This window comes from Homalodisca vitripennis, chromosome 1 (genome assembly GCF_021130785.1).
Source record: "Homalodisca vitripennis isolate AUS2020 chromosome 1, UT_GWSS_2.1, whole genome shotgun sequence".
NCBI lineage: Eukaryota > Metazoa > Arthropoda > Insecta > Hemiptera > Cicadellidae > Homalodisca > Homalodisca vitripennis.
Genome location: NC_060207.1, coordinates 181581369 through 181593162, shown reverse-complemented (window position 1 = coordinate 181593162; position 11794 = coordinate 181581369). Strand labels below are relative to the sequence as shown.

At 31.7% G+C, this 11794-nt stretch overlaps 1 protein-coding gene across 1 annotated transcript in view; it reads right to left on the bottom strand.

Annotated features, from left to right (window-relative positions):
* Positions 1 to 1200: 1200 nt before the first annotated feature.
* LOC124352830 (protein pellino) overlaps positions 1201 to 11794 on the bottom strand; it is an 88064-nt gene continuing 77470 nt past the window's right edge. Inside the window, exons 9-10 of the mRNA XM_046802528.1 lie at positions 7432 to 7550; positions 1201 to 4457 (exon numbers count right to left, since the gene is read on the bottom strand). Of these exons, the coding sequence (XP_046658484.1) occupies positions 4343 to 4457; positions 7432 to 7550 (234 nt within the window). The 3' untranslated portion in view covers positions 1201 to 4342. The remainder of the gene's footprint in view (positions 4458 to 7431; positions 7551 to 11794) is intronic.

Genomic DNA, 11794 nt, shown 5'->3' with positions numbered 1-11794 from the left:
TAAGATAATAAAGACAATTTTTGGTGTGCTAGTTGTTCCTAACATGATGGACTGCTAAGTCATTCTTTTTTTACCAATTTACATGTTTTATTTTATGGTAGAGACAATTTTTTTACCTGCACACTTTTATCTTCAAAAGATTCACTTCTTTCTGCTTGCTTTTATGGGGGGGGGGGGGGGGGTGGAGAGGGAATATAATACCAACTTTAAAATCTTTGGGGGCAGTGAATGAATCTTAGAATAGCAAATTGCAGGATTTTTAGCTTTATTTATTGATGTTTGCAAATACAATGTAACATTGTTTGAAAGCAATAAAAATATGATTGATTGATTTATGTATGTACCCTTTTGATACCATCCATTTTGACCTCCACAAAAACTAGATCAATTTCTTTCTTACAAGAAATTTTTTATTGCTTTCAAGAAAAAAAAACCATGTTCTGTGCTTATACAATGCAAATTGGCTCTTGGGTTCTAGACTACGAGCTTCAATGAAATTTTCCTCAATAAAAACATGTAAGTGAGCTTTAATTGATATTTTATTATTTGAAACAAAATTGCCTCTGAACTTTTTCAATGTTATACTTGTAAATTAACATCACATAAATAAATATATAACTATAATGCAAACTGACAATGTAAGAAGTGTCTTGTAATAGATTATGACTTACAGAAACAAACTTTTTAATGAAATTAATTATGTTTGCTAGTATACATTATTCTGTAATACATAGCCAACATCAAAAATTAAAATCTAGTTGATCATTCACAAAATCAAATCCAAAAGTATAAAGAAAGAACCACTCATCCATTCTCATTCACAATAAAACTGATTCCCACTCCAGTTTTCCATCTATTTCAAATTCAACAAACTCCTGTTTTAGAATAGCAATTAGTGCAATACAGAACTGCCATGCGTAAACTATGTACACGCTGCAGACTATCTATTGTCGCCGCACCATCTGAAACTGCAAATAACTCCAGCCACCTGTTGTCAAGCAATTTATTTATCTAGGAATTGTGTACACGATGTATAAAAATTTGTTTTAGAATAGCAATTAGTGCATTAAAGAACTGTCATGCGTGTACACAATGTAGACTGCCGCCAGATGTCAAACACTAGTTTCCAGCCACCTGCAATGGGTTAACAAATACCGAGGAACACCAGACAGCACAAGAGGTACAATAAATGAGACCAAAAACAGTTTACTATATTGCATAAGTGTAATTTATTTCTTGTAATAAATATACAGACTAAAATTTGTCGTCTTTAAAATTCTTTAAATTATAATTACTAAAATGTAACCAGTTTAATTTATAAATAATGATTATTTACATAAAGAGGACAGATTAACTGAAAGAGTGCTTAGGCATACAAATAGTTTGGAAAGTAAACACATACAGTATTATTTACAGGCCTACAACTCTCACATACTGACGCTATGTACAAAGTGTACAAGAAACAGTCTTTTGGTTGCCCGACATTAGACTGGTCCGTGCTAAGGCTAGTTACATACACTTCACCCAGGCAAAACTGATCAAAGGCTATATGTTCGGCAAAACCAACAACTTCGGATGGGTTCAATTGTTGAAGTATAACTACTACCCTAGTAATTCTTTTCCGTAAGTCCCATTCTTTTGTGTCTTAACAGTCTACGGTTGATGTGTCTTACATAATATACGATCAACGATTTGTTTTATATTGCAGAAAAGAACAAATCAAGCTATGACTAGCAACAGGAACTTATACTTGTGTTATATTTATTGCAACAGCTTCATGTATCACCTAAACAAAGTTAAAAACGTCACGATTACCACACTAACTTGTACGTACAAATTAGTTACAACCTCATAACCAAAGCCATATTGCACGAAGATTTTCCAACCGAACCGATTAAATTTGTAGAATTTTCAACAATTATGGAACACATTGTATTTAAAAAACACATTAAGTTCTGTGCAGAAATCTTCTTTTCATCAAAATTTGGTATGGTTTAAACTTTTTAAGATCAATACTATGTTTTTATGTGTGATAGCCTTGTTTAGTTAGATTTGTAAATGCTTGGCAACTCATCATTAGTTGTAAGAAATTTAGTTTCAGAATAACAAAGATACTAACCTCTTCAGATGATATATGGGATAAATAGTTGTCTTGAGCATATTTTCTTAAGCACAGACATTTGTTTGTGTAAAAAAAATTGGTTGGACGGAACTCACATGACAAAGTCAGATTTTAGAAGTAATTTTCTTTATAAGCATTAGTATTTTTAACTTCTTTGACACCCATTGTCGAAGGTAGAGATATCTTTTATGTAGCTCCCAATGAAGAAGTAAGTTGCCACAGCAGGACAGTTTCACAACTAATACATCATCAAATACAACTAATACTAAATAACGGCATCTTGTTTATTATTTGAAGTAATTGTTTATTTTGTCCCTTTTCCCAGCATAGGACGGGAGGCAAACAGCCCCATCTTGTGATTCATCTGAAGAGCAAAGAAACTGAATGTAAATCCACTTAGCACAATTATTTTATTTTGACCCAATACAAAAAAAAAAAAAAAAAAAAAAAAAAAAAAAAATTAAACCACTTTGGGAAGTCGCATTATATTACAGGTTAAATTAAGTTGAGTTGTGTCATCATCTACTTTATAAGAATGTAGTTGAACACAAATAATTATGATTGGAAAATTTAAACAAAAATCCCCTTTTGTATGTGGGACAAGATTATATTTTAAATAAGGTTTGATTTTGTTTTAAAATTCTTTCATTTGGATAAATCACAAGATGGAAGGTTGCCATTTGAAAATGTTGTTGCTTCTAACAACTCAATTTCGGGAAAGGGTTAACATAAAAAAAACACAAACTTAGAGAAATCTAATACCTCATTTTCTACAAATTTTGATTAACAATAAGTTAAAGTTTTTTATTTATCATAAGTTAAGAGAAGGATTTATTTATTTCTAACCCTGCCTAACAAATTAACAGAGAAAGATACAAATATATAATTGCCTCGAAATTTGACGATAAAACTAGAAGAAGTAAACATTTTTCAATTTGAACTGCTGGAGAAGAAGACAAATAGCAAGACTGAGTTATTTTTGTGTTATAGGTTTGATAGAAGTGATATAGTTTGAATATTAAAAGACATTTTTATTACTTTCACAACATTTTATTTTATTTAAGTTAATAAATAACATTTTGTTAAAGTAATAAAAATGTCTTCAATATTAAAGACTGAGTTATGTGGAACACATAACGAGAGCGTAGGCAGGTAGGCACAAGTTGTGAGGTTAAACTTAGTGTCAACTTTATGATGGAATAGAATATAGTGGCAGAAATATCTTCACAGTGGTGAAGTAATCAGTACTGTAGATGGAATTTAAGTACCCGTAAATAAGCTTTTCTTTTGAGTAAAACGAACATAAAAAATGCCTATTTATTTAATTTTGTAAGAGCCATAACTTTCAGTACGACACATGTCCTGCTGTAATTTATTTATTGAAGACTTCAATATTGCAAATAATTGATTGGTTTAGAAAATAAAATGTTGCTAACTGCACGTACATCAACAATCTTTTAAATACAAAAAATTAGGCTTTGATCAGTTTTCCTTTGATACAAGCTTCCTAATGAATTCGATTGTGGTTGTTTGGTAATAAAATTAATATTTATAACATATTTGTTTAGTTTATAGATAAACTTTAGTTGACTAACGCCAGTCAAATTAACGGCAGAAACACTCCAACTGGTTTAACAATCATGATTAAACTATAGTGAAATCATAGACAAGCACAACTACATAACTCTACAAATGGACACTAACAAAAGAGATCACATACACAATCAAGTTCATAACACTAACATACATACATAAATATAAAATTACAAATAACCTAATACTACAATAAATACAAAATTAAATTATAATTAACGGGTTTAAAAATTCTCATTATGCTTCCAAATATAACCATGCTAATTAAAAAAAAGGAATTATTTTACTAAAATAAATACAGTCAGTACGTATTTAGGATAAAACGGCTGACATACTGAGATTAAAAAAATGTGAAATTTGGTAATAATCACAGATCACAGCTACTTGACTTTCTACAAAATGACCAAACTCCAGACAATTCCAGCCAGTTCTGAATATACATTATGATTATTTATCCATGTTATTCTTGCCATTAATTGTTATATTAAAAACATTTTGTAAAAAAATATCTAAAACAATGAATTATTTCATGCTAATTTTAAATACCACACAATGGGCGGTACTTAAGTACTTAAAACACATTCCTTTAAAAACAAAAAGGGAAACAACCACAATCTAAATAACAATCTAGTTAAATATAAGTCGCACATAACCCGGATGTCCTTCTAGCGGTGTGGCACAGAATGGGCAGAAGGCGTCAAAGCCGTTGGTACCGTGCGGGATCGGCACCTTTTCCCAGTACCTGACAAGAACAAAATGGCAAAATGTAAGATTGTAATAATTCTACATTCAAACAATCAATATTACAAATTATTTTAGTTTCAAGAAATGTTTTAACTTTTTTTATGAATATTTAAATAAGTACAATGAAGCAATTACATGATTCAGGAATGAAGATGAAAATATAAGTAAATAGGCAAGGACAGGAATTATAGGATCCAGGTATTGTTGTTTGGCAACTGAATGCCTCTGATGAACAGACTGTTTACTATTTAACAGATTATATTGATTTAATGACACCCTGGTACTAAAGGAGAGTCTGTCGTACCATTTAACCCAATGTTAAATTGTCAGATTTCGATACCATTTACAAAAGCAACTATAGCTAGGTAAACCAAACTAACATGTTGACTCTTTAAGAATCAATTAAACCTAAAATTATGCTTAAAAGCATTCAGAGTTTTGTATATATATATATATATATATATATATATATATATATATATATACATACACAGTAGAACCCCTCATATCCGGCCTCGGTTTTACCGCACCTCGGTTTATCCGGCCACTTCCCGGAAGCCAATATCGAAATTTATTTACCACGGCTTGCAGACGATCAGTTGCACGCACTAGTCTCCCACGACTCTTGCGTTATTTTGGTGTATCTATTTGTTTACATTTTCCTGTGTTGTCCTCAGTTGAGCTAATAGGTTTAACCTGTAAACAGTTCGTTGATTATTTCCAGTGCGGTTAGTACAGTACAGTACAATTGTTTTGTTTCGTCAAGTGCTGTGTACTGTAGGTTGGTTTATCCGGCCGAATCGTTATCCGGCCAGGGGCTCGGTCCCGTGGTGGCCGGATATGAGGGGTTCTACTGTATACACACACTTTTTGAAAAAAAAAAAAAAAAAAACCTTAAGAATTTTTTATGCTAAAATTTTTAACACTTATTATAGAGTAAAGAGCTTTATGAAGGTGTACCTAAAGTGGGAAATTTAGGTTTTTTTTTTATCAAGCCGAAATAGAAATTATTTTCTTTATTTAGGCAACCGCATCCATTTCAGGCCTATAAAATCTTCTTGATCCAGCTATCTCCTCTTAGTTCTTGCTACTACTCTGCCCTTCTTTGTGAACTGCTCAACTTTTTCATCAGCTTTTATATGCTACATTTGATAGAATACCTTTAGCCCAAGTACACAACATAAAAAGTTTTTTTGGATCACCTTTACCAATTCTAAGAACCCAGGGTTGTAAGTAACTATAGAATCCCAAACTCCTATTTTGAAAATTTCAAGTACAACAAAAACTTGTTTTGGTACCCGTAACTATAGAACATTATTGAAAGAATCATTTTGACTAAGTTTTTCCATACAGGCATTTCTGGTGAAGGATCTTGTTTTTAACCCTTCGTACGCTGTAAGCGGAATATTCCGCCGAGTAAATCTAACTCGAAACGTTCTAAGCGGAATAGATCGCGGAATCCCCTGACAACGCAATATATTTACGTTAGTTCTACAAATTGCCGCCAGAATGCTTGAGAGTGAATATTTGGTGATCTAATATGACGCAATGTGAAGCGTGACTCGTCAAAACAGCTGGGACCAATCACAACGGAAGCTTTTGTTTGCTTTGTCAGTCCGCGCCATCGCCAGTGAGCAAGCTGTACGCTCTAAGCGGAAATGCTCGCACGTGACAGTCAGCTGCCGGCGGCCGCTATGTACGGTTGTTTATTGTTTATAACCTGCTATACTGCTTTAGCTGTCTATTATGCAAGGTTATCCAATTGATAATGTGATAAACTATACATCTATGTAAAACATGTGAGGCCAAGCCTGCCCTCCACCCAGATGAGTGTTTGAGATTTACCACACACAAGTCCAATATTAGTGTGCCTTTTTTGTTTTTGTACCATTTTGTGTTCTTTATATATTTTATATTTGTCATGGATTTGTTCCCTTCATTATCTACTAATTTTGTTATAAATATAATGAATTACTGTTGTGCTAAACTTTTGCTACTTTTAGAAAAGTTTATTGGACTTTATATACTGCGTGTATATTTACATGTATATGATGTACTCATATGTAAATAAAATAAAAGCAATACAAAAACTATCATGTGTTTTCAGCAGTTGCAAGACCAATAAACCTAAAGAAATATATAACTTTAAAAAAATTAAAAATTATTATTTTTTTTTTATTGAGCATTAGAGCAATTTTATACAAACTTTCTTTCAGCGTACGAAGGGTTAAAAATATCTATAGATAGGCTTGATTTTTTTCATTTCTTTTCATGGTAAACTTGTGAAGGAAAACTGCTTTGGTTACTAACAATCAAATGTAAAAGTAAATCAACATTTCATGTTGGATGAACTTAGTGATCAATTTCCTATGATTTCATTTTCAGCTATCTATGTAATCATTACTGGTCAGTTGGGCCATAAAAAGATTTGAGTATGATGGGTCCCACACCTTTTGATTGATGACAATAAATAAAAGTGTATGGCAACTGCATTGAGTTTTTTGTGAACTATGGTATTAGTGATGATGATCGTTACACAGTTCAGTAACGAAGCTTGTATATCACACGTTACACCTAAAATGAAAGATCATGGAAAAGCATACAAACTTCACCATCAAAGCTGAAAAATGGCAAGCAAATCTAATTAGCATGCAAGCTGATGGCCAGCATTTTCTGGGGCTACTATGGTGTTTTGTTCTGTGAATTTATACCCTGAGGTAAAACCAATACCGATTCTTACAGCTTGATCCTCAGAAGACACACCATCCAGAGCCGCCAGCATGGCTTACTATCAAGAATGTGTTTTATGAGTCTTTTTTCTGAACTATTTAGAAGTGCCTATAAACCAGCTTTTATCTATACTTTGTATTTGTTCCTTATTACAGTTTAGATTTTCGTTTTTCTCGAAGTATACACATACACACAAATCAAGTATATGGTAGATTAATGGAGTTTCACATATTATGACTTACTTGACAGTTTTTTCGGTTGCCATGTGACCGCAAGGGTTGAATGCAAAGAAGTCTGGAGGCCCCGAATCCACATAGAATGCTGGTTCTATCCCCATACATAGCTTCACGACTGGCCCAACCTGGAACAAACAGGATATAAAACATGTAACCCTAAACAAGTAACTGTCTCATCACTACACATTCGTACAATCATCGTGTTCAAATATTTTCAAATTTAATCTTTACAGTACAGCAATATCATACTATTTATATACAGACCTCTAATATGTTGTGTTGAGATTTATGAAGGTTGAGTATTATTATTTTATTATTTTCTAAAATGTCTATACTTTATTTTGTTCTTAAATGCAGGATATTTTGAAACTAAAAATCTTACAGTGCAGGTGAAGTGATTTCAACCAATACTTAGCAAACCTTAACATTAAGCATTTGCTACTTTTATATTACAGGGTGTGTTAGTTTTACTAAATTTACTTAAATGATATGCTACAAAGGGGAGCTGTTATTTGAACATTTTGAGTCAAGGCAATTTCCCACTGTGCATTTCCCACAATTTTCAATTATTTGCCAAAAAGTAGATTCCACTGACCTAGAAACATACCTAAAATTTACATCTGTATGTATTTTATGTAATAATTCACACCGTGATTTATTTTAAATAAAACACTTGATCTGTTACCAATATAAAAATTTGTAAATCATATGGGTATTTTGATAATCCTGTACTTAATATATTGATTCCAAAAGAAATCAAAGTTATAGCTGTTGTTTTGTATACTCTTGTAGTTTTCTCCCATGCCACAAAGATCATAATATGCATTATCTTGTGACCAACCATTAGCCTATTGCACCTCTGTGGTTGTTAACTTGTGTGATTTAGAGTTAATTTTTTTAAGTTTATGGAATCTGCTGCAACTTATGGTTTTTCACTATGGCAGACTTTGGTGAATAATTGACATTGCATTACACAAATTATTACTATTTTACATCCATATTAACCCTTTTAGTGCTAAGGGGTCTGGCGCATTGCCATACCCAAGAGTGCTAAGCATTTTAGTGCATAAATGCAGAGTTTTAGTAAATTCCTTACTATTTCTTTATTTGAGGTCATATCTTATTACTTTTTTTTGTATTGAAGATAAATAAACAGTAAACAGAAATAAATTAAAAAAAAAAATACATTTGTACATATTTGGATTGTTATAAAAAAAATTTTCTTTATAATGTAAATGTTTTTTTTATAATTGTTTTTCACTTTGGCATTCAATTTTAGTAGGTAAACAATTTTATATTATTTTTCTGAGGCTACCATTGGAAAAAGCAACTAAAACTAAACAAATTACATATATTTGATTTTATTTTTACACAACAAATAAGAAGTGTGGATTAAAAATATAATATGTTGTCCGCGGCAAATTTTGCCCTACATATAGGCCTAATGTTTAAAACGCTGAAGAGAAAAAGTAATACACTTACTATTATTAGCATAAATGCTTTACTAACTTTATTATTATTTATAAAAGAAGAAATTCAAGCACAGTTAACACTTTTTTTACCTAAATAATTGTTTTATTCAGTAATAAAACTATAAAAAAGGTGAAGTAACTCATCATAACCTGCAATGTTATTATTAGACATTGTAACTTAGTAAAATATAATACACTCGGAAAACACAAATGAAAAATGAAGTAATGCAATGATTTGGAATACTAATGAAGTAGTATTTCACAATTATAACACAATTTAATGGATAAAATAAGATAAAACAGAGTAAACAAAGCACAGCGTCAGTTCGCTCACAACGTAAACATCCGAACTGACCTTTTTATTTCACGTCAATGACGTAAAACAGCTGGACGTCGGCAATTAAATATACAAATATCGTTACTCTATGGCTTTTGGATGAACTGTCATCGTTTGCAGCCAGTAACTTGCATAAACTGAACCAATATATATAAAAATACGCTGCGTCTACGACGTAGACGCTATAGCACTAAAAGGGTTAAAAAAAAACAGATTAAAAATTATTTGAAAATGTCGGAATATGCTTAGGCATAATATATACAAATGTCTCTTCTTTAGATAGTTTCACTTGACATCTAAACAACATTATAAGAGATGGTCTCCAAGAATTTATATTTTTTCTGTTTCTTTTAAGTGTCCACTAAGAACTTTTAACTGTCTGAGTATTGATAACTCTTGTGGCAAGGATACGTGGATTTTGGACATTTACCGTTGTTATATGTTACAACATGTATAACAATGGCTAATATCCAAAATCCTATTATCCTTTGGTAAACTGTAACAATGTTAACTACATTGTTAACATACCCTGTCATGATTGTTGCCCTCAGCTTTACATGCTTTATACTAATGCATGGTGAATAATAATCTATTTTATTGTTTTGAAAATATTATTAACATTTTGATCATCAATTTTCACATAGTTAAAAAAATAAATCAGTTTACCATTTCAAAATCTGTTTTAAATAATGACTACGAATACTCTAAAACTAACTGATAGACTAGCTATTGATAAATACAATTGATTATCCTTGACTACAAAAAACAAATGGGTTATGGACATCCTATCTATTGAATCTAATTGTATAAGACTTGTGGTTTATCACAAAATACAGTTGGTTGAAGCAAACCCCACTATGGGCTCATAATTTGGAAAAAAAATAAGAATAACAAATTTACAAAGATCTTTTATTCTGTAAAAAAACTGCATCAGGATACTAAAAAGACAGCTGTCAAAATCTTTGAAGTGTATATACATCTTTAAAGCAATAACATACACACTGCCCTTCTATAATTTAATTACACGTAGGATATCCACCATATAACACCCTCCTGGGTGACAGATATCACTGTCAGGACACTGATCTGCACATTACGATTAGAAAACAATTTTTATTGCTTGATACTGACATAAGAAACCCATGTTCCATCACCAGTCAATTGATAAGAAATTCATCATCTTCTTCATAGTACCAGGAAAGAAACATAAGAGCTCATCCCATTCCTTTTAATTTGAGTTCATCAGTCAAGAGTTTTGGTACCCATTGGGTGAAACATTTATGACATTGAAACTGATCATATGAGCTAATATAAAAATTAATCCGTGCTTCTGACAAAATGGCAACAGCCAGTAGAGCTGGCCATACGAGCTCCAAGGACAAATTAAAAATGCTGCCTTTGAGTGCATGAGATTCAAATAGTTACATTAACAGCGGGTGTACACCTATACAAACACAAGTCATAAGAAATCTGGAACTTAATAAATGAACGAAAGACCATTTTTAATGTGTAAATATTGCACAGTTTGACCATCTTCCATAAAGCATAAAGTCCAGAGGAAATTTTATAACAGACAGCTTGGGCATGACTGTCGCAGCTTAAATATTTATCAATCATGAGTCCTAAAAATGATGTGTTTCGTTGGTCTTGTATAGTGTGTGCTCATCTATAAAGAGATTGACAAGTTCTGTATTTTGCTTTGAAGAAGAAATCATAGCAATAGAAACAAATGTCATTTGTTTTTACATGAATACGAAGTAGATTATAACTGTGCAAATATTATACAAGATTATTTACAATATAAGATGCAATTTTTAAGTTTTCAGTTACATCGTTCATAATTTTATGATTAATGTTATCAGCATAGCTTAGAACATGTCTTGAGGTCATGTCTTCTACCTTATGCTTATAATGTCTTTTCCATATACAGAACACAGGCAGTCTGCCACTTCACTTTTAGTAGTTAACTCTAGATCTTTTTTCAAGAAACAATGATATTTTTAACTAATCATATAATGCCTTCTCCATATACAGAACACAACTTTTACAATAACTTTCACCAGTTGCATTTTTTTTTACCAAAAGAAATCTAATGATGCCATGTACTTCTCAGTAGTTGGGAGGTTTGATTGCGGTGGCTATTTTGAACACTAGTTTAGAACGCTTAGAATCGTATATCGACCATACCTTCACCGCACTACTCACATCACAGCGTAACCCCATCCATTCACGGATATGTCTCAGCACCTTATTTTCTCAGTTACATTATTTATTATTTAAGTTAATCTTATGTAAAAGGATGATGGAAACCCTTTCAAAAGAGCAGATAAAAAGAAACTGTCAAGAAGCCAGCCAGTGGACTAGATCTCCCTCAAAACTGTCCTAATCTTAATCTTGTCTAAAATACCATTGATAAACTCAACCCAGTTGAAAGTATAGTCAGGAACTAAGATAGTTTTCTAATTCTCTGAGCAGTTTCTGATATAATGTTCTTAAATTAATCTCATACAAAATAATGTTGGAAACCCTTCAAAAGAGTAAAAAGAACTGTCAAGAAGCC